The following is a 20,938-nucleotide window of genomic DNA, read 5'->3' as shown; positions in this document are numbered from 1 at the left end:
TCCTGGGAAAAGATGGCATATTTTAGCAATATTAATGGTTTGAGACTTAAGGATAGCAACATATATTTTTGTAATCTTTCAGCAGCAAAGCCACAATTTATACAAATGAATTCACTCTGTCTTTAGCTCAAGCAACTCTGACAAAAGATGTCATTTGAAGTAATGTTGCTCATCATTCATAGATGCAAAAGCTTAAGGGTCCATTGCTTTGATATGAAAGTGTGCTGCAGTATTCTGCTTCTTTTAATATCAGTATATGGTGTTAATGATACTTCAACTATTTTAAGCAGCTCCAGTTGAGACTAAGAGAACAGAAAGGTGCTTATTTGCCAGTAGAAAGAGATGTACTAACTTGGGAGTATGTAGAAGGAGAAAAGCAGCATTCCAGCAACAACTCAGAATTCCCTAAATGTCAGCTCTGCAGCAGTTAAAAAATAGTGCTACAATGTGTTCAGCCAAAATTGCCAATTTACGGCACAGTACAGTATATTAGATCCCTTTACAGCACCTTGGTAAGGAAGCACATCATTGCAGAATAATACCAGGGCCTGGGAGAGGTCTCTGTCTTGCTCTGGTGTATTTGCTGAAGTGCAGCCCAATCCTGCAGCTGCATTTGAATGCTCCCTGTGGTTGTGATATTGGTAATGCATGCACAGGGACCCATCACAGGATGGGCAACAGACAACAAAAGCATGGTACAAAAGGTGGTCTTTAGACACAATCTGAGAGTAATAACAGAATAGGACAGATGTTCTGCCCTAAAAGAGTGTCTTAGAGTGCTGCTGCACTGTGCTTTTGCTTTTGTGGTCCAGCCCTTTTACAATGCCACAATGCTTTTACTAATTAAAAAAACCCCAACACAACTAAACAAACAGCCACCAGCTCTTCCTTTCTGTATTTAAACCACTGGTTCTCTAAAGAGCGTTGATATAATGTAGTTTGTATATAAGTGATAGATCCTTATATGGTGCCATATTAAAAGTGTGCTGACACGCAAAGATTTTCTTTATTTACTAATTGAAATCTGTGAGACAAAGTGCTAATATATCCTGTCTCTAATCCTGTATTTAGATTCTTTCCATAATGCCCTCTTAAAATACTTTGTTCTGTAATTATTAATCCAGATATTGTTTGCCTCCTGAAAAATTGTCATCCTCTTTAGCTATGCATCTCACATCTTTCAGTTTAAGCCCTTGCCTTACATTGCTAGAAACACAGACCTCAGAACTGAATTGCTGAACAAGACAATCTTTTTTTTCCCCCCGTAATAAATAAATAGGTGTTTGATAGCTGTTGTGCATCAGAAGGAGTTGATCGACCAGTATGTGTTGATTAGAGAGAGCTGAATGTGGTGGATAATGCATCTTAGAGCAGACAACAAAATGGAAAAACATTCAAATGGGGCAGGTGGTAGGTAAAACAATTACACGTGCCTGGGCAGGTTATGACACTCACTGTATGAGGAACGTGTAAGTAATGCAGCCTTTACTGTTTCCTGCCCTTCTGAGTTTGTGCTCAGCCAGCCTCTCCATCCACCTATCTTCCTATCCTTAGGGACTGAAGTATGGTAAGAAATTTATAGTTTTTATTTGGAAGGAATTTTGTGGGTTTTTTGGGGTTTTTTTCCTCAGATTTTTCTTTTATTTTACATTGGAACAAAATCCAAAATTCACAAAACTCCTGTCATAAAGGCATGTCTGACAAATGCTGTGTGAGAATGCTGTTTCAGAAAGAAACAGAAGTTTCAGAGTGGCCTGACTGGAAAATTGGAGGGGGTCTTCTTTAAATGTCTTTATTGCTTTAAAATTGTTCCATGAGCTGGGCCAGTAACACTACATAATCACACAGAAGATATAAAATGGCAGTCAAAATAGTATGTTGAGTATCAATTGAATGATGTATTTTAAATGTAATGGCAGTTACCACCCAGAGCAGATTGAATCGTCTTGTTCTCTTGTTGAAAATGTCAAAGCAAAATCTTAAATTGCTTCAACACATGACAAACAGAAGACACTTTGAACAGGAGAATGAAGAGTCAAGCAGGTTCCTTACAAGAAGCTGACACAATTTCATGAGAAATTTCTCAGAAATTACATTCCTGGTGCAAAACTCTTATCTGTCTGCTGGGAAAAAAAGCAGCAGGAAACCTAAAAGATGAGCAAGGAATGTTCCTCTGAGAGCAGCAGAGCAATGTAGACGCTGAGGAAAGTGTTCTCTGTTTTGGGCTGCTTCACCAACAATGTCCAGGTGGCTGAGGGACAGGAGCAGTGCTGGTGTCTGTCCTGGCACTTGGTGGCCATGACAGGAGGATAGAAAACCCCTCTCAGGAATGTGTTTGTGTGCAAGTGGTTCAGGCAGAGGCAGGGGGAGTATCTGAGTATTGGGGCAGCCCATTTGTGTCATGCCCAGGCCCCCTCATGGGGAGCTTGTACTGCCTTTTCCACTGAGGCTGGGGGAGCAGCTTCCCTTTCCTGCAACTTTGGGTGTATAAGCCTTGGCTGAGAGGATTTGTTAATAAAAATAGAATTGGTTGCTCTCCTCTTTTTCCACTTGATGATTTTTGGCTCTGTAAAATTTTTTTTTCCTATTTTTCTCTTGATTTAAAGATTATCTTCATCTTTTAATAAAGGATGGAGGAAATATACTAAAGGATTAAATCCTTATCTGCAGCCATTTGAAGTGCCTGTGGGACTGTTTAATCTCACATTTCAGAGGATTTGGAAGCTAGGCCTCTCTGCAGTTTCTGCTGCTTACAGTATATATGTGCTCAAATTGACCTGTGGGACAGGTGCAATCCATGGCTCACTCGCTGACAAGTTTATTTTATTCTCCTCTAATAAAAATGTGTGGTGTGTTGACAACCTGCTTCAAAATGGTCACATGGATTCAAAACAAGTGAAGTCCCAATGACCTTTTTTTGGCTATGACTTCACTGCTTTCCCTTGCCTTGAGGTCTTTGAACTGTTTTTCTGGGCAGTTCATTTGCTCCTCTCAGCTGTGCTGGGTGTCACTCTCTGGGCTGGTTAATGGGGCTGTCCAGAGATGTCCCAGTGGGCACTGGAATGCACATCCTTGGATTTTTTCATTAATAGATCCCTGTACAACCTTTAGTCACGTTCCTCTTGGAGGCTTGCCTGCAATTCTTTGCATCCCTACTGACCAGTAAACATTTCTAAGTAATATGATAGTCTTAAAATATCATGTTTACTGTTGAATACTTGCCCTCTGCAAACCTGATGCAGTGCTTTGCACGTCTCGTGTATTTTTGTGAAAAAGAAATCGCATTCTTGGATCAGAGACACTTCCCTTTGTTTGATAGTATCTGATACTGAAAGGTTCAGGTCCCAGGCTGATCACCAGGGGTTATTCTGCTTCTCATCTGCTGCTAGAGACTCTGATGTAAGTGGTAAAAGGCAGCAGAGCTGACTCTGAAAATGGGTCGTCCCGACAGAGATTTCTATGGATGCTACTTTTTTTGTTAATTCTTTTAAATCCTTTTCCTCAAATAAGAAGACAAATTTCCTGGGATCTAGCTCCTTCATTTCTTAGTGCTTTGTCTTTCATCAGAAGATTTACATTTTCTTGATCTTTGGTCATGAGGTAGGATAAACAATAGCAAGTGTATCTATGAGTTCCTTATGTGCCTATATTATGCCTGCTTTTATTCATTTTCCTGCTCATCCAACCAATAATGACATGATTTGCCCCAATTTTATTCTTAATGATGCTCCATGTGCTTAGTGAGTATACAATTCAAAACTTCTTCAGTGGAAAAACCAAAAATATAACAGACAAACCTGGTAGAATATATTTTGCAGCTTTTGAAGGCAAATTAGAGACAAAGAACCTACATAAATATTGCATAAACATTTTTTGAAAAGGTTTTCCTTGTCAAGTAAAGTAACATTTTTCATCACTGTAGCAAGCTTAGGAAGCCAGGCTGCTAATCCAAAGAATGCATCAGAATTAATAGACTGGATAGGGCAGGTGAAACCTTCTCATTAGCCCCCAACAGAGAAAAATCAATTGGCAAGAGATGACTTAACTGAAGTTTCATGTTTCTTACTTGTGAATATAATTAATCTAAAAGACTTATAGTTGAAATTCCATCTAAAAATTGTTTGTGGTATGGCAGCTTTGCAATCATAATGACCCTGCTGAACATCAAAACAGTTTGAGCTGTCGCACTGTGCAACATCTAAAATTGTCCAAAATACAAGTTTTAAATGGTTGCTACTGCCTTTGAGACTTAAGTGAAATGCATTTTAACGTCATTCTTCAGCAGTTCTGTTGTTTTCTTTGAAAAGCTGCTCAGGGTTGTTTGGTCTGCAGCAAGGGTTTGTTCTGGGCTGTCTCAGGGCACAGGTGAGCCATGAGGTTGACTGAAACAGCAAAGTAAGAGGTGGCAAAGTGGCACTGGCTCTTCCTTCAGCAGTTTGTGGTGAGCACTGGCTGGAAGCTGCTGTTGAGCTTGGAGATGGCTTTTCCTCAAAAAGAGCACCCATTGCTTTGCCTACAAATGGTACCATAGGTGCTTAAAACTTAGCTCATTCGTACACTTTCTGTACCTAATACAAGTTTTTTTTGTTCTGGAGAATAATGGATTGCTTTGAGTTTTGTTAAAACAGTGCATAAAATCCGCTCTGTGGTAATTCATGTGTCTGGGGCTGTGCTGTGGTGCAGTACCTCACTGTGCACAAGTGGTCAAATTGATCATGGAATATTAATGGGTTGTGGACTGCAGGCTTTTGGTAGCCTGGCTTCAGGTTGACAAGAATGATAGCTTTCATTTGCATGCAGAGTCCAGCTGTTCCTTTAAGATGGATGAAGTGATCTGGCTTCATCCGTCACCACTTCTTTACTTTTTTATAAGACAGAAAGAAAAAAGAATTAAAAAAGCCAAACCATAAAATGTCATAAAATGTTCTTTGCAGATCTCCTTGAAATAGAGGGTAATTTCAAACATCTTATTTCTGCCCAGAGTCCAAGAGAAACATTTGAGTGCAGATGAAATGGTGTCCTTTGTACTAAATACACTCTGTTCATTAAATAAAGCACACTCCATTTGAGATTTTCATGAATTACATTGAAGGAAAATGTAATTTACATTTAGTAAGAATTTATTACACTTTTTTTCTACTTGAGAGGAAACTCATGCTTAATTCTTAAAAGCAAGCTGCATGATCCACATTTAGGAAAGGAATAAAATGATCACAGGAATCATTTTGGTTGGGAAAGAACTTTGCGTAATCTAACACAATCTGTGAAATTTAGAAATGCAGTGAAAGGAAAGGTGTCTTGGCAAGTGTAGGAGTAAGGAAGCTTGATAACCTCATACAGTGAAAGCCCTGCTAGCACAGAATTCTTCTGCTTTCCAGCACCCACCTTGCAATGACTCTAGTGACAGCACCAATGGTAACCCCTGCCATCAGTGCCACTGAATGTTTCACATCAGGAGATGCTAACAGTCAATGCCATGGGCATTTAACACGTATATTGCAGTCGTGTTAAGTGTTCAGCCCTGTTGTAATTACTTTGTGATAGGCACCTTGTGGGATTTTGCCATCTGTGCTTCAGTAATGTGCAATCTGTGCTATTGTTTCTACTCCACTTCACCAGAGTCCTGAGCCATACTCTATTGCATAAGTTCTACCAATCTCACCAGTTTCTTTTCTACAACCCTATGATACTTAATTGCCTTGTGAGAAGGTGGAAGAAGGTCCAGCACAAACCTGAAAAATAGAAGATCCCAAACCAAAAATCTAGTTAATCTATACTTCTCTTAATGTGTTCATGAATTCAGCAGAGTTCATCTAGTACCTTTGGCTCTCTGCGTGCACTCTGATAGCGTCCCATGTTCAACAGATGGAAACAGGGGAGGAGACTGGCAGCAAGTCTCTTTATTCAGAAGTGATCTTGCCCATGGAATGGTTAGCTGCCCTTAGTAGTCATAAATAGTCACCATGGGTTACAAGGTCATGCCTGCAGTAGAAGCTGTTGGAGCAGCTGGTAAGAACAGGACAGGCACAGCCAGTTGTGCAGGATTTTCACTGCTCTCAAAGTCAAGGGAGCTGCAGTCATGGCCAGGGTGCCAGTAGCATGACCTGTCAAACATGGGACTGTTCTGAGTCATTGAGGACTTAGTGGGTTAAAATCAAAACCACGAACCAAGATCATTTGAGTGCCTCAAAATTTGTTTCCCTTGTGAGCTTCATTTCAGCATGGACACAGCATCTTGTGAAAGCTGTGATTGTGTTGTCCTTCTTTCTATGTCATAAAATGAATTCATGTGATGAATTCCAATTATTTACTGCTAATATGAAAATGCTAAACTTCTTTTTGCAGAAAATGTCCCCCAAAGTCAGTCCTAACAGTGCATTAAAGCACTCTTGATCCTAGGTAGGGTTTTCAAAAAGTGGTGTTCATGGTGGTAGTGGCAAAGAGGGAGGCATCCAGCTGCTGAATCATTCCACATTTTCCCAAAAGGAGCATTTCCTGCTTGAATGCTAATAAATAGAAAAAAAACTCTTTGTCATTGCCTAATGACTCCTGACTTCCACACAAGTTCTGAGTTTACTGAGTTGCAGTTTTTTGAGAATTAGTGTTCAGTGTTTATTTTCAAAGATGGAGATATTTATCCTTAGACAACATCTCATTGCAGTGGCTTTATTTCTGTTAGAGCAAACAACAAATGGAGGTGCAATCATTTTGTCAGCTTAAACTGAGAGGAAGGAAATAACACAATAGGCAACTGATGGAGAAGTGTGTTTTGACTGACTGGTGGAGCACACTACAATAGAGCTAATCAGGAAACAGAGTCCCTGTATAAACACAGCCTCACAAAATTGCATTTTTATGAATGAGTTGCTTCATGTGATTTCCTACTACTTTTCACCTTGTGTGGTAATTTTCTACTGTGCCAAGAAAATGAAAAGCAATGATTCTTATCTGGTAGCAGGACTGTTGGTGATAGTGTGTTAGAGGTTCAGTCCACAAAGTCCAAGTGAGAACCCTTGGCTTTTTAAACAAGCTTTTAACCCTTCAAGTGAGCAGTTCATTCCCTTTTAGCCAAACTACAGCTGTCACATTTCCATTTACATCTGCACAATTGGCTCTCACATTTGCTTTGTTGTAAGCAGCGACATGAAAGATGAAGCAGTAGCAGGTCAGGCCTGAAGCATTTTACTGCCAGCCTCTGAGAAACCTCTTGGCACAAGCTGGGATTTCAGGTGAGACAAAGGGAGTTAGGTACATATCTTTTTAAAAGGTAAAATGCTGAGTTTCTCATAGCAACATATGCCCTCTGGTTAATATATTGATTGAGGGTTTTGTATGCAGTTAGCTCCATTGTCGTCTGCGGTGTGCAAGTTGCAGTATCACTGCCAAGGTTTGCCTTTGCCAAAGTAGATCTAAGCCATGTCTGGAAGCATATGTATTTGAACTGGGAGTGAACAAAAGCTTAACTTTGGGTATGAGCTACTTTCAGATTAAGGATTTGGCATGCAGTTATTTGCCCCAGAGGATGCTATTCAAACAGATCTGTTCTGCTGTCAAAAGGTTAGCCAGATTCTTGATTGAATGATACTAGAGGCTCTGTGTTAATTAATGGTGGGAAAATGCCAGATCTTTTGATTGAAGGAAGTAGGCTGGCATGCAATTGTCTCATAGATGCTTTGAAACAATTTTGTTAGATTCCTTGCATTCTGTTTCATATTTAAATAATTTTTCATTTAATCATTGCAAATGTCCAGGCGGTACGTCAATAGTAAAATTATAGAACAGCAAATGTACTTTGGGTGGTTATCTCAAGAAGAGGGAAGTCATTATCCACCACTAGGAAGAAGAAAGCTGTTCCCCAGCATTTGACAGTTCTTAGCCACATGGGAATTAACATTTTAGCTCCCTTCTAAGAGTTATCTGGTCTGGAAAACACTCCAGCTATGCTGAGTGGCCCACACACAAGAAAGAGGCCCTTCAAATCAAAAGCAGCTGGATTTCAGTGATGACCCTGGTGCTGACTGGCCGCACACTGGAGCAGTTCGGGGCCTGGAGCACAGGTGATGCCGGTTGGCTTGGGGCATGCCCTTTTGCATGGCACAGGGGAGTGGGATCTGCATTCAATTCAGAAGTTGTGCTTAGCTGAGCCACTCAAAATACACAGTAAGAGACTTGAGTTCATTGTAGCAGCAGTTTGGGCTCCCTGTCTGTCACTGTGGATGCTGTAAAAGTCTGAGTGGAGCAGGGAGGGTGCTGTGAAGCTGCTGCAGAGGGAAGGTAGGAAATAGTGTGGGGAAACAGAGCTGTGTCAAATAACAAACTGTGAAGGAACTGGGGCTTACTGAGAAGCCTGATGGTTTTTCTAGCTGGTTATGGCTGCTTTTCCCTATGTAAAGATATCCTAAGGCTGTTTGTTTTCAACTGCTTTCTACTTTTTCAAGAGAACTCATTAGTGTGTCTGAATATGGAATGACAGATTTTTGAAACAGTAGGGCTGTGGTGGGGGAAAAAATGAACCTCCAGGCTCTGAGGCTTCACTGGCACTTAAAGGTAGGAGCCACTCCTATAAGGCAGTTTTCTTCTTTAGTTGGTCCTGTGAGTAGCCAAACATTGACCTGTGCAGCACATCATGCTCTGCTTTATCTGACAGAGATCACTGTGTAACTCACTGGAAAGACCAAATCTTTTACAGGTCTGTTTTCTGCTTTCTGCAGCATTTCTGGTGTGACAGCATACTCCTTGTGACTATGACAAAGAGAGAATAAAAGTATCATTTATGCTGGGAAGGAAAATGCACCTGTATGAACAGCTGAAGAGGATCACATCAGTCTTGATCTGTACAACTCTGTCTCTTTAAAACCCTCATGGACAAATGAAGTGACAAGTGTTGTTGAAATCACAGCAACGTGATTATTGTCCTAAAGTTTGTGTTACTTTTGAATGGGGTGAATATAAGCATAGGAGGAAACAGCACTTCAGACAGTTCTTGAGCAGTCTGGCTGCTAAACAGCCTCTGGCCATGTTCATCAGTGTCTTTTGGGAGGCACATGCATTGCCAGGTGCCTCTGAGTAAAGAAATGTCTTTCCAGCTTGTCATCCAACACCTGTGACTTCCAGCCATGCCCCAGGTAGTGAGTGCTGTACTCCTGGGACAAGGTACAGAAGCCTCCCCTCAGTCTCAGGTCTGTATCTGTCTGTAGCTTCCATAAACAAATCCAGCCCAGGCAGTCCCAGCCTGCTCACTGGATGAAATCCTAGAATGATGAGGAAATGCAAAGCAACCCCTCAGGCTGCTGCATTGTTAGACCAGTACCTTCCAAAGGTGGGTCTGTCCAGGTGGCCGCAGGAACTGCTGCCTTGGGAAGCTGATGTCATCCTTGTGGCTTCACCATGCTCAGAGCAGCCCGGGGGCATGCTGCATTCCATGGCATTTGGAAGGGGAAAAAAAAAGTGTAGACAGCTGTATCACAGCTCTTCCCTTGACAGTTCATGAGGTGGATTCAGTTTCATAGCAGAATTACTGCCCCTTTGATAATAGGAAGAACATGTAGAGTACATTTCATGTAGCTTTGTGGGAGGTGAAGTAAGAGTTTATACTGTTAGCTTTATTACATACCTGTTGATACTGTTGATACAGTAACAGCACTAACTTTTTGTTCTTCTTTTCCTTAAGCAATGCTGCAAATCAGTGCCCCATATCTATAAACTGTTCCTAGAATTAAAGAAACTTCTTTTAGAGGAATAGGAATTTGAATATATGTTTTTAGACTTTTGTCAAGTACAGAGATCATGTAAGTCTAGAGCCCCTTGTAACTGAAAATATCTTGTGTTGTCTTTCTGTTTAAGAAGGACGAAAAGTGAATTTCATAAGGTGAATAAGTCATCTGATGTCTGACCTCTAAAATAAGATTAGCCTTTGTTTTCAGTAAACACATCTGACATTGAAGAGCCAGCAGTTTGTTGCATTCTCATCCCAAAATCCCTTTGAGCCATTTCAGTTCCTATGGAAAGAGCTCTGACAGGCTGCCAGTTCATTACTGTGATTTCTCTCCAAGAAGAACATGGCAGACCATAACTATTTAAAATGTGACATGCAGGAGCACATTTAGAGAACTTCCAAATGTTGCAAGTAAAGCTGAGGGAAACAGGGGGAAGCCCTGATCAGATTGGGTTAGAAAGGGTGTAGGTAGAAATGGGATATGAAGAGAATATGAAGTAAGGAAAGCCTGATCACACTGGCACAGCATGGATGAAGCTGCTCCAGCAACTTTTCTGCATATTCTACAATGAACAGAGTACTATTTACTGCCAGAAAATAAAAATGATAATATAAGAAAAGCATAAAGGTAGGAAGAAAAGCCTGAAAAAAGGAAGAAAAGGCTAAAGAAAAAACAAAACCCTCTTGTAACTATACCAGAAACTGAAACTCTGAGGCCATTGTGGATGTAAAATTGGTTTGTAGATTGACAATCACTGTTGTTTATTTTACAAACTCTGGTCAAATAATTTCAGGTGATGAGTTTTAACAAGAAAACTTTGAAGGTAATTTTTAAATGTTTTAATTTCATGTGGTGCAAGATGCTGTACTTTATGAAAAACATTTCTCCCCATTTTCAGGAATACACAGTCATTTATTTCAAGATAAGCCAAATTTACAAAACCTATTTGCACAGTCTGGCCCTGAGTTTTCAAACAGGGGTGTGAAGCCTGTGCCTGCAGCTATACTTTTTAACAGTTGTGTTATCTGCTTGCTCGAGCAGTTCCCTGGCAGGAAAGACTGGGGTGTTGTTTCCTGCTCTCAGATGGAGATATTCCTGCACAGCAGGAAGCAGGGTCCCCAGTAAGGCTTTGAGGAGAGGCTCTGGGTACCCTGCCTGCTGGGATGGGAGTCTAAGCTACTGTGGAGCTGCTGGGTTGCTTCAAGCACAATCGTGTGCAAGTTTTCTATGCATTGTTTTGGACAGGCATAAAGACATGTTGGGACTGGTCACACTGAGATAGATTTGTCTGACACTTCAAATTCACTGTGTTAACTTTGCAGTGTGAGGGTCTAAACTGCTTGTTCTACTTATTACATGTAAGTTAAAAGTGAAAAATTGAGTTTGTTTTGCTGCTTCGTGCTAAAAATGTCATTCTTGAAACTGGTAATTTCTCTTGAATCAGGGGATTGCCACGGCCACAAGGTAGGTAGTGACACATTGGCTGTGTAACAGCTGTACTATGTAATAAATGTTTACATGCCATCAAGTGTACAAACATTTGATTGCTTACATGACAGAGCTTTTCTTTTGCAGTCATTGGTCTCAATTTTTCCATTACATTTTCTCATTTTCTTTTCTAGCTTTACTCACAGACAAACCTCCAAAGCCATTGTTCCCCATGGAGAACCAGCCAACTGTTATAGATGTCCAGCTGGGTAAGTCCCCTTCTGGGAATAATAGATCCTAAACTTCCACTCTGGTAGCAGATGGGATAAATTGAAAGTGGTAAGAAAGGTTTAGTGGTAGTTATTACATGCAAATCAATTTGCAGCTTCTCATTTATAACTGTAGAATTTACTGCCATGGCAATTTAAGGGAGTGAACATCAGGGGATGGCAGTGCTAATTGGTTACAATGGGTATTAAATATAAAGCACTGATGCTCTTCTTAATATATGATTGGTAGAGTAAAATATGTCTAAATTGGTGCTGTATTGGTCAGTTGATGTTCACCCTAAGACAAATGTTCTCATAAAAGAAGTGCTGATTCCTTTAAAAGTCAGTGTAAAGCATTGCATTTTCAGGTTGTTCTGAATGTGTACCAGAAAGGGCTTTTGACTAAAATGCTTGTATGCTTTTCTCACTCCTGTTATATATTCTTCTGTGAATGCACATCTCTGAATCTCAGCTAGCAGCCTCTATTTTCTGTCATGTTAGAAAATAATGTTAGAGAGTTCTGCTAACTTTGGAGAGCTGTAGGGCATTGTGATACTGAAAGAACTGCTCAGTGTTGAGGTTCCAGGGTTTTTTTTCAGTGACTTGAAAATAGATTTCTAATTTTAAGAGGCAGAATTGGAGTTGCTGTTAAGGACTGTGGTGCCATGAGCTTAAATTACAAGAGATATATTGCATATGGGGATTATTCACTCAGTGCTGAAACTGTGGCACTTTCCTTCTTGAGCTTGACTCTCTTCCTCCTTTATACCAAAGCTGTCTGGAATTCAGAGGTGGAATGGTGTTTAATGGCAAGGAGGGTCAGTGTGAAACATCTTAAGAGGGCTGGTGACATTGTGGTAAAGCTGTTTGTATTTGTGAAATTCTGTGGGTCTCTACTTGAGATGAGTACAAAGACACATCCTTGTTCTTAAACCGGGTGCCAGACAGTGTCAGAGAAGCAATGTGGCTGCTATGAGTATTTAAAAATGGGGCTTGAATTCTTGAATGTGAGAATATAAATGATCTGTGACCTTAAAGATTAGCTTTCTCTCATGCACCTGAATTGACTCATGAGTCTGTAAGGGCTTGCACAGGGAAGACAGCAGTGGATCTGGACAGCAGCCAGTGCCAGATGAATTCTGCAGACAGGTGCATATCTGCATATTTAGGTTCCCCTCCACAGGGCTTGAATATCTGTAGCTGAGCAGAAATTGCCCCTAAAAGAGGATATGAAATGGATCTGGAGCCATAGTTAAAACCCTACCTGAGTTACCAGCAAAACCCAGTCACTGAAGTTTGGATCAGCCCAAAAGGCTGAATTCAGTCTCCTGGTCTAACTTCTTAAAAGTCAACTTTCTAATGATTTCCTTTGGGAGCACACTGTCCCTGTATACATCTGTGTAATAAATGCACTCAGAGTACACATCTTTGTTTCCTGCATTTTCATTTAATCTTAATTTTCTCTTCCAAGTTCCCCTGTTCCAGCAGGACTGTTGGTTTTGCACTGAATTCTTTGTTGTTGTTGTTGTTTACGTGAAAACATTTTGTTCTGGCTGATTAAAAGGAGGTTTGATTAAAAAAATTAAAATAAACCCCCTCCTCTCCATGGAGATGTGGCTCAGTAATAGGATTTTGGAATATCTCTAGGGGGAAATACAGATCTTGCATTTTTATCTGCTGGAATGTAATCCATTAGTTGTCCCTTAAGAGCAGGGAATTTACATATGGTGCTTTTTTCTTTTTTTCTGATATGTTAATAGGTTTGGTTATTGCCACTAAACCATATTCATATGACTGAACCTTAACTTGTTTTGCAGTGAAGATTTCCCTCTTGATTTAACTTGGCAAATAGATGAAGCTGGAAGATTCTCAGGGAGCACCTTCATCTTGTGGAGGCCACCAGCAGCTTGGGGCAGGAAGGCTGTGCTGGCCTCTGAAATGTGCCACAGCCTTGAAGGACTGGGAATTATGTGATTGCACAATGTAAGGTGCGGGGAAGTTTTGTGTAAGGATCTATAAGGTCACTTCATTGAAACCTTGTTAAGCTCCTAGGAGTTTTGAAAAATTTACATTACTCGATATTTTATTAGATATTAAAAGGAAATTTCAGTGTTTTACATGCCCATGGAGTCAAATCACCCAATATGGCTGATTTTTCAGTAGTTATGCAAGTATGAATGTGTCGCTAAGCTGCAAAAGAAATGGAGTTTAATCCATCTACTTGTTCTGCAGAGATTATTTTAGTTTTCTATTGGAAAACTAATCTTTAAAGAAATAGCTGTCTTTCATCTATAAATAGAGGAGATTAATAATTATTTACTGTCTTTATCCTTAATGATTAGCACGATGCAATGCAAAATCTCCCTAGGCCTCTAGGCAGTGGCCTAACTATTTAGCAGCTTATTTGGCCTTACTGCAAACTTCAATATTCACCTTTTAGCTTTCAGATCTTACAGGATGTTTTAGTGAAAACAGGTGTGCACCATTCTTATTGACAGTGGATAAAAGAGCTCCTTCAGGCTTCAAACATGGTCCTGAGCCTGCCTTGTTCTTCTTAAGGAGCAGGAATGTATTTTGTGTTTTCTGTTTTTCTTTGGAGTGTGACAGAGATCTAAAACCAATCTTGTCAAGATTAGAGAGAAGCAGGAACTGGAATTTGCTTCTTTTTTGTTTTCTCTATTTGCTTGTGGTGGAGAAACAGAGCCAGAGATGGGGAAGGGTTGACAGGAGGAAAAAAGAGCATCCCAGAGGACAGGAGAAATAGTCCAAAACAGTTTCACTCATTTGCTTTACCAAGTCAGACAATCATTTCATCTCTGGGCTGACTTAGAAAATAATGACTGATTTTTTGTTTTTGTTGTTGTCCATTTACCGCTTCCTTTTTGTAAACCCCACCCCCCCAAAAAAAAAACCAAACCAACCAAAAAACAAAAAACCAAAAAAACTAGAAAAAGACCCAACTTTTTTATTTGCATTTTAGTTTTTTTGCATTCAGGTCAGTAAAAAAATAGTTCTTGATTGCATTGTATGTGATATGATACATTTAATATTTCTCTACCTTGGTATTAACAAATAATGTTTGTTCTTACTATACAGTGTATATTTTGCAAATATACAGCATTACTCTGATAATAAAATGTTCTTCCTCAAAAAAAAATAAATTCCTGAGTTGTCTTCACGACATTAAAATCAAATTTGATAGTACAGGCCAAAATACACAGCTCTTGTGCCCAGGAGATGGGGTGGCTTTGGCAGAAGGCCTTGAAGACCATCTCCCATGTGAAGCTCTGACTGGAATTTATTGAAGTGTATGCCAGTGTGATCCATAGCTGAGTTGTTCAAAGTCCCCTTTTTTGGAGCAGGAGCTTGCTGTTACTTTGACCATATAAACCTAAGTGTGTTTATGGATTGTTCGTGCCAAATCCCTGAGTTTAGAGAATTCCTTATGTGATTTAGAAGAGTAAAGATTGAGACCTCAGTCAGGTGTCTTGGGGCTGTGAGCAGTAAGTTTTAAAGACCTGTTATCTACTTTCACATACAGCTGCCTGACAGCAAGTGGAGCATGCTGTGCTGTAAGTCTGAAAATGCCATGTTGGCACGTTGCTCTGCTGATTTCTTAATTCATGTGTTACATTCTTTTCCAGCTAACTTTGTCCACTCTTTGTGCTTTGAGAACATGGAAAGAAGGAAAACCACTCTTTTGTGTTTTGATTACATGATTACAGAGTAGGTTTCTCCTTTGAATTTGCACAGTTTTAGTAGCACCAAGAAGCCGAAATCCCACTGATCCCTGGAACTGTTGTGCTGCCAGCTCTCAGCTGGTATAGGAACAGTGGGACAGAGGCATTTGTGGGAGAAAGGAAGCACAGTTGTGCTCTGCTGATTTTTGGCTGGACACAGATCTGTAAGAATCTATATCTAGCCAGTCTATGTATAAACAGCTGCCAGAGTTCTCTAGCTTGCACCATGGCTGCTATTTTTCATTTGTGTGTTTCACAGAGTATCAAAAAAGCTAAAAATACAATATCAAAATAGATGCTAAATCTGTTAACTCTGTACCATGTATTACAGAGAGTGCAGTGTTAAGTTAGACTTCTTATGAATGAGTTAGTTGAGTGGAATGAATTTTGCATGTTTGGGTCTGTATTAATTGAATATATTATTTGCATATCATTTGCTTTTCAGCTATGTCCTGGTTTTGCTTTCAGGTGTTTACTTAAGAAATGTAGCAGGAGTCTTACAAAACAAAGCAAGAATCCTCTGTGTTAATTCATTTACTGAACAGGAAGGATGTCAAGGGGTTTAACTCGCTTTTGTCATGGTAGTTTCTCTGTTTCTAAAGATGCTGAGGAAAGAAAACACGTAGTTTATGAGGATTGTCATTATTCCTAATAGCTGAACTGTTCAGAAAGATTTTGTTTCTAAAAGATTTAACAGCACAATTCCCTGGGACTCATTATTAGGCAGATCAATAGAGATCAATAGAGCTACTGTAAAACAAGTGCAATGGAATGTACAAAGTTACATCTGCTGACAGGTATAGGAATAGACTAAAAATAGTCAGGACCAAAAAACGCCCTTTTGGCTTGCAACAGTGGCTGGAAGGAATTATTTGAGGAGTGAAAATTCATGCATTTACTGACATTTTAAATATACCACTTCACTTTCCACAGTCTCAATTTTCACTGAGATGCCACTTCTCTCCTTAAATAATAATTTTTAACAAAGAAAGCCCTGCAAGATGTTTGAGGCATTCATTTCATACCAAGCCTATTTATTCAAGACAATCCAGCACTGTCTCATTACAGATTTGCTCATTAAATCTTGCATTCTTTCATGTTTAAAGATACAGGTATTTGATAAGCAGTTGAATAGAGTGGTGATCTTGGACAGAAAGCAATACAGAAAATTTGAACTGTAAAATGCTTCAAATAGAGCAAGCGATTTAAAAGTGAAGTTGGTAAGAAATTCTTATTTAGTGTGCTTGCAGTGTGAAAAGAGCACTGATACTTGTCCATGTGAGACCCCTTGAGTGTTGTGGATGTGCCTTTTGATTTGGGGTTTGATTACAGGATCATGTGAGACAACTGCTCAGGAATGTAGTGGGTCCCTGCAAAAACCAGGGATCCTGGGTGTTGGTTACTCCATGCTGCCTTTCTTTCCTCCCTCAGCTCCTCCCAGGCATTCTCCAGCCATTCTCCCAGGGCTTGGCAGGGGATCTCAGAGGGAGATCTGGGTTTCTGCAAACTGGGTCAGACCCAGAGCTTTGCACCCCCAGCTCATCTGGATGGCATAGAAGAGACAAACATTGAGGAATCAGAGGTGACCTGATCCAAATGGGTCCTGAGTCAGCAAAGAGGCTGTCTGAAAGTTATCCATAGAGACTCACTGTTCTTTCCTAGTGCAAGGCCTGAGTGGGGGATAAGTGACAGTCTTGCCCCAAATCATGTCCTACTGCCTTATTCTGTCTGTGTGTCACAAATTCAGGTCTGAGTGATCTGAATGGCAGAGCAGAGGGAAGGTGGGACTAAAGGCAGAGAAGACCTGTGGGTAGTGTCCCCTCCACCCCAACACCACCAAAAACTTGTTTCCCTCTATCCCCAGTTCTCCCGATGTTGTACCTTCACCTCACAGCCCTGCCTCCCTGTACTGTTGCTGTCTGGAGGAGCAAGCTGGTACCTTCACTGCTGTCTCCTCCACACGTTCTTCCAGTCATCCATGGCTCTTCACGGCATCCCCCTCCTCCCACAGATAAGCTGGGAGATCCCTGTTCTTCCCACGGGTGGACCAGACCTCATATAATATTAGAGACAAATGTTGTTCCCCTCCCTTCACCAGGTTACAGACTTGCTGTGTGAATCACCCCAGACTTGGTGCTGGGAAATCACCTCCTCCCAGCAGTGCAGACTCACGTACAAAAAGCTCTGTGTTTCTGCGCAGAAATACATGAAGGAGCAATTTTCACTAGGAAATGAAGAGAAACTGAGGGGCTGGTCTTTAGGACCTGCCTTCCTTTGCAGCACAAAGGATACAGCTCCACAGCTGTACATGCCTGTAGGAAAGAGGCAGGATTTACATCTATTGCAATCATTCTGTACTAATCTGCAGGGAATATTAGAGACAAATTGTCTGACATTTAGGTTTAGAAGTAGTTCCCTAAATACCCAAAGTGTATTACTGCTAATGCTTTGATGCTAATTTGGTCTGTTGTTAATATCCCTGCTTCTTTCGGGGATAATGGTGAAATGCTGCACTTCAGAGACCTGGGCTGGGATCTGTGGTTCAGCCGGTGTAAATCCACAGTTGTTTTGCCTTTTGTATGATTAATCCAGGTTTTCATCTGTGGAACAGTGCAGTTCATTGGCACACTTCTTTCTTTTGTTTTAATGGACTTGGAAAGACAAGCTGAATTCTGACTGCTGATCCGTGGTTTTTACACTGATTGGGATCCATGGGATTGGACAGCTATGTCAGAAATTGAGATTTAGCACTTTCCAATTTTTTTTTTGTACTTCTATAAACTATTTATTGCTTATGTTGGATTCAGTAGATGTTAGGTCAGTATATGCTCTTAGGGCAACATGAGTCTGCCTGTATAGAAAAAATTGATTAATTGGTGTCAGACAGACACTCTTTCAGTTAGTTTTGAAACAGCAATACTATATATCCATCTGTTGTCTTCTTTTTGTTCCAAGAAAGTGGTTAAGAGGAAACACTTCAGTATATCCTGACTTACAGTTGTCCCAAGGCACTCATCCAAGGGCATTAGCTAACTTATGGTGATTGAGGAATGCCTCAAATCACCTTGCTCCAGTAAATCTTCCTCTGAAAGTGGTGACTGTAGTGTGGGGGTGTCCAGGACATGGACCTGTAACATTTCATTAGGATTAAAATGCCATCAACCAGTGCAACCATCATTTCAGCTGCCACAGACATGCAGCTGTGCTGAGCTTGGCTAAAGAATCTCTTGTTTGGTTTCTCAGTTTACTTCATTTGACTGGTGTCTGGGAAATGGGCACAAATTTGTGCACAAATGAAGTTCAGCCCACGAACAGGTAGTAGAAAAGATGGTCTTGGTGGAGAGCAGGGGCTTAGGGCTGTTAGTAAGAGTTGTGGGGCTTTTTTCTGCTGTAACTCTCCTGACCTTGACCAGGGCTCTGTCCTCATTTAAGGTGAGGATATTGCTTCTCTAGTTTTCAGGAATGTTGTGACAATAAAATCACCTCGTATTGGGAAAGTGCCGCAAGAAGGGCAAAGAAGGAGTACAGATAGAAAAAGCTTTGACCTGGATTTTTGCCTCAGGGACCTTGCCTTTTTGGGCTCTGAGCCTGACTGCAAACATAGAGACATTTAACTTCACCATCCACAGACATATGCTATTGTGCATTGAAAGTCAGACAATATTAATGTTCCAGAAAAGAGAACCACAGGGCAAAGTTTGCACCATTTTCCATGCTTGTTGGAAGCACTGTCACTGGAAGAAATTCATGTGCTGCCATTTTACATTCCCTCTACAGTGTTTGTCATGTGAATGAGTTATTAAGCTGTGAATGCCTCATATATTCTGTAAATTACAGAGTAGAAACATTCAGCACTACTATTTTGACCTTTTCAGCATTCTGTGATTTGCTGGGCATGCCATTCCACATCTTTTGTTTACAGCCTCACTAAAATGTAGGGATGGAGCTGAGTGGGCAAACAGTCAAAATATACGGGGCTGGGAAAGGTCAGGGTCATGCATCACAGCACTGCTGTTCAGTGGACAGGGAAGATTAAAATCTAGACTAAGTGTTCTTGTGATTTTTTCCTCCTTCACTGAAAAATAATAGAAAATTGTATTTTGTAATCTGTTCCAAAGGCAGCAATGCAGAAAATGAAGACTGATGGTATAATTCTTATTTCTTAAAATTTCAATACCGTAATGTCATGATTGTAGAGGCTGTGAAAATCAAAGCTGTCATAGTCCTTCAAAAGAAGTGAAATGGAATTCTACTCACCAAATCTTTGCTTCATTTAATCCATGTTTGATAAATGTTGCTCTTACCTTCATCCTCAATACCCTTGTGCTTGTCTCCATCCTGCAGAAACAAATAGTTTGTATTAGTTCAATGCTCCAATTGAACTTGGAGCATTAAAACGAGATTGAGCTACAGTTTTCGTGTTAGATATTGCAATCCAATGAAGACCAAATGAAAGACAGTCAAAACAAACCTTCTCTAGAAATTAAGAGGTATTTTTATTACCTACTGAAAACACATGTTATGTGACTTCCCAGAACCCTTAATCAGATGGAAAGTAAAAAATAGAGGAAACAGTAATCTGAGGAAAGGCAGCAGAGGTGCTCTGATTTCTACCATACTTTTTTAGTTTATAACAAGCCATGTGGTGAATGATGACTGGAACTTTCTGCTACTGAGTAGGTTTTTATTATCTGCTTATACCATATGAGAAGGTTACTAATTTTAACATTCTTGGCTCTAGTCCCATGAATAAGTGAATATAATTAGTCATGAAAACATCCATGGAGATCTCATTGATGCACAGTCAGGTGTGCAGTTACTTCAGCTCACAGGAGCCTAAACACTTTCTTCAGCAATGTTTTATATATACTCTCATACGAATTTCGCTGATGGTCTTGTACACTGCATTAATTAAAAGGCCTAAGAAAATTTCATTTTATATCCAGCAGAGCTGCAAATTTAAGTGAGCTGAATATGCCACTGCTATAATGTCAGTGATGAAGTTTGTAAATGGTGCTATGTGCTTTCCTGGCCAAATGTGATGTAACCATTTGCAAACTGAAATTGTTTTTCACATTTCTGTGATCAAACTCAATGTTTTGACTTGAGAATTTAAATACTTAGGATGCAGTAATTTTAATTTTAACATGGAAAACAACCGGTTGGTTAAGTGTGCTTTTGCATTACTAGTGAGATGATTAAATATTAGCAAACAGTCTGTTCTCTGAATTTTGTCTCTCTTTATGAAGGAAAAGACTGACCATGTGGATGTTTCCTTGGATACATTCTCTAAATGCTTCTAGCAAAATAGTGTGATTTGACACACTATTTTGAATAGCATATTGTCAAGTTCTGAATATGCAGGTTGAAAAGTGAAACTGTTATGATTGGGCAGGCTGATCAAATCAGGATTTCTGTTTCCCAATCACATTACTGTAAGCTCTTTTTAATGATTTCCTCATCTGTTTTGATTAATTTGAAATCCAGTTTATAGATAATATTCTGCAGCCTGTCATTCAAATTGTTGATATTAAAAAGCATTGCAGGCAGAAAACTGCTTTGATGTAACATTTGAGCACTGCCCCAATGAAGTGAATGCATATAGTGAAGGCAGAGCATTTAATTTGTAAGTGCAGTGTGTACTTGTGGTTTAGTTTTACTGGAATTCACCTGCCTTTCCTGCTTAACTCACTTTGGAAACTGAGTTGAAGAGACTGCACGGTGTGCTGTGAGGAATCCGCTTTACTGAGGATCATTGACCAAGTGCTTTTATTTAGGTTTAACT

At 40.1% G+C, this 20,938-nt stretch overlaps 1 protein-coding gene across 1 annotated transcript in view; it reads left to right on the top strand.

The window, feature by feature from the left end:
• IL1RAPL2 (interleukin 1 receptor accessory protein like 2) overlaps positions 1–20,938 on the top strand; it is a 326,903-nt gene that overhangs the window by 222,231 nt on the left and 83,734 nt on the right. The window contains exon 5 of the mRNA XM_041485262.1: positions 11,339–11,413. Coding sequence (XP_041341196.1) covers positions 11,339–11,413 — 75 coding nt within the window. The remainder of the gene's footprint in view (positions 1–11,338; positions 11,414–20,938) is intronic.

The sequence above is a fragment of the Pyrgilauda ruficollis genome, unplaced genomic scaffold, assembly GCF_017590135.1.
Source record: "Pyrgilauda ruficollis isolate IOZ18807 unplaced genomic scaffold, ASM1759013v1 scaffold7, whole genome shotgun sequence".
Taxonomy (NCBI): domain Eukaryota; kingdom Metazoa; phylum Chordata; class Aves; order Passeriformes; family Passeridae; genus Pyrgilauda; species Pyrgilauda ruficollis.
The sequence above is the reverse complement of the archived record's forward strand: the minus strand, read 5'-3'. Positions and strand labels throughout refer to the sequence as shown.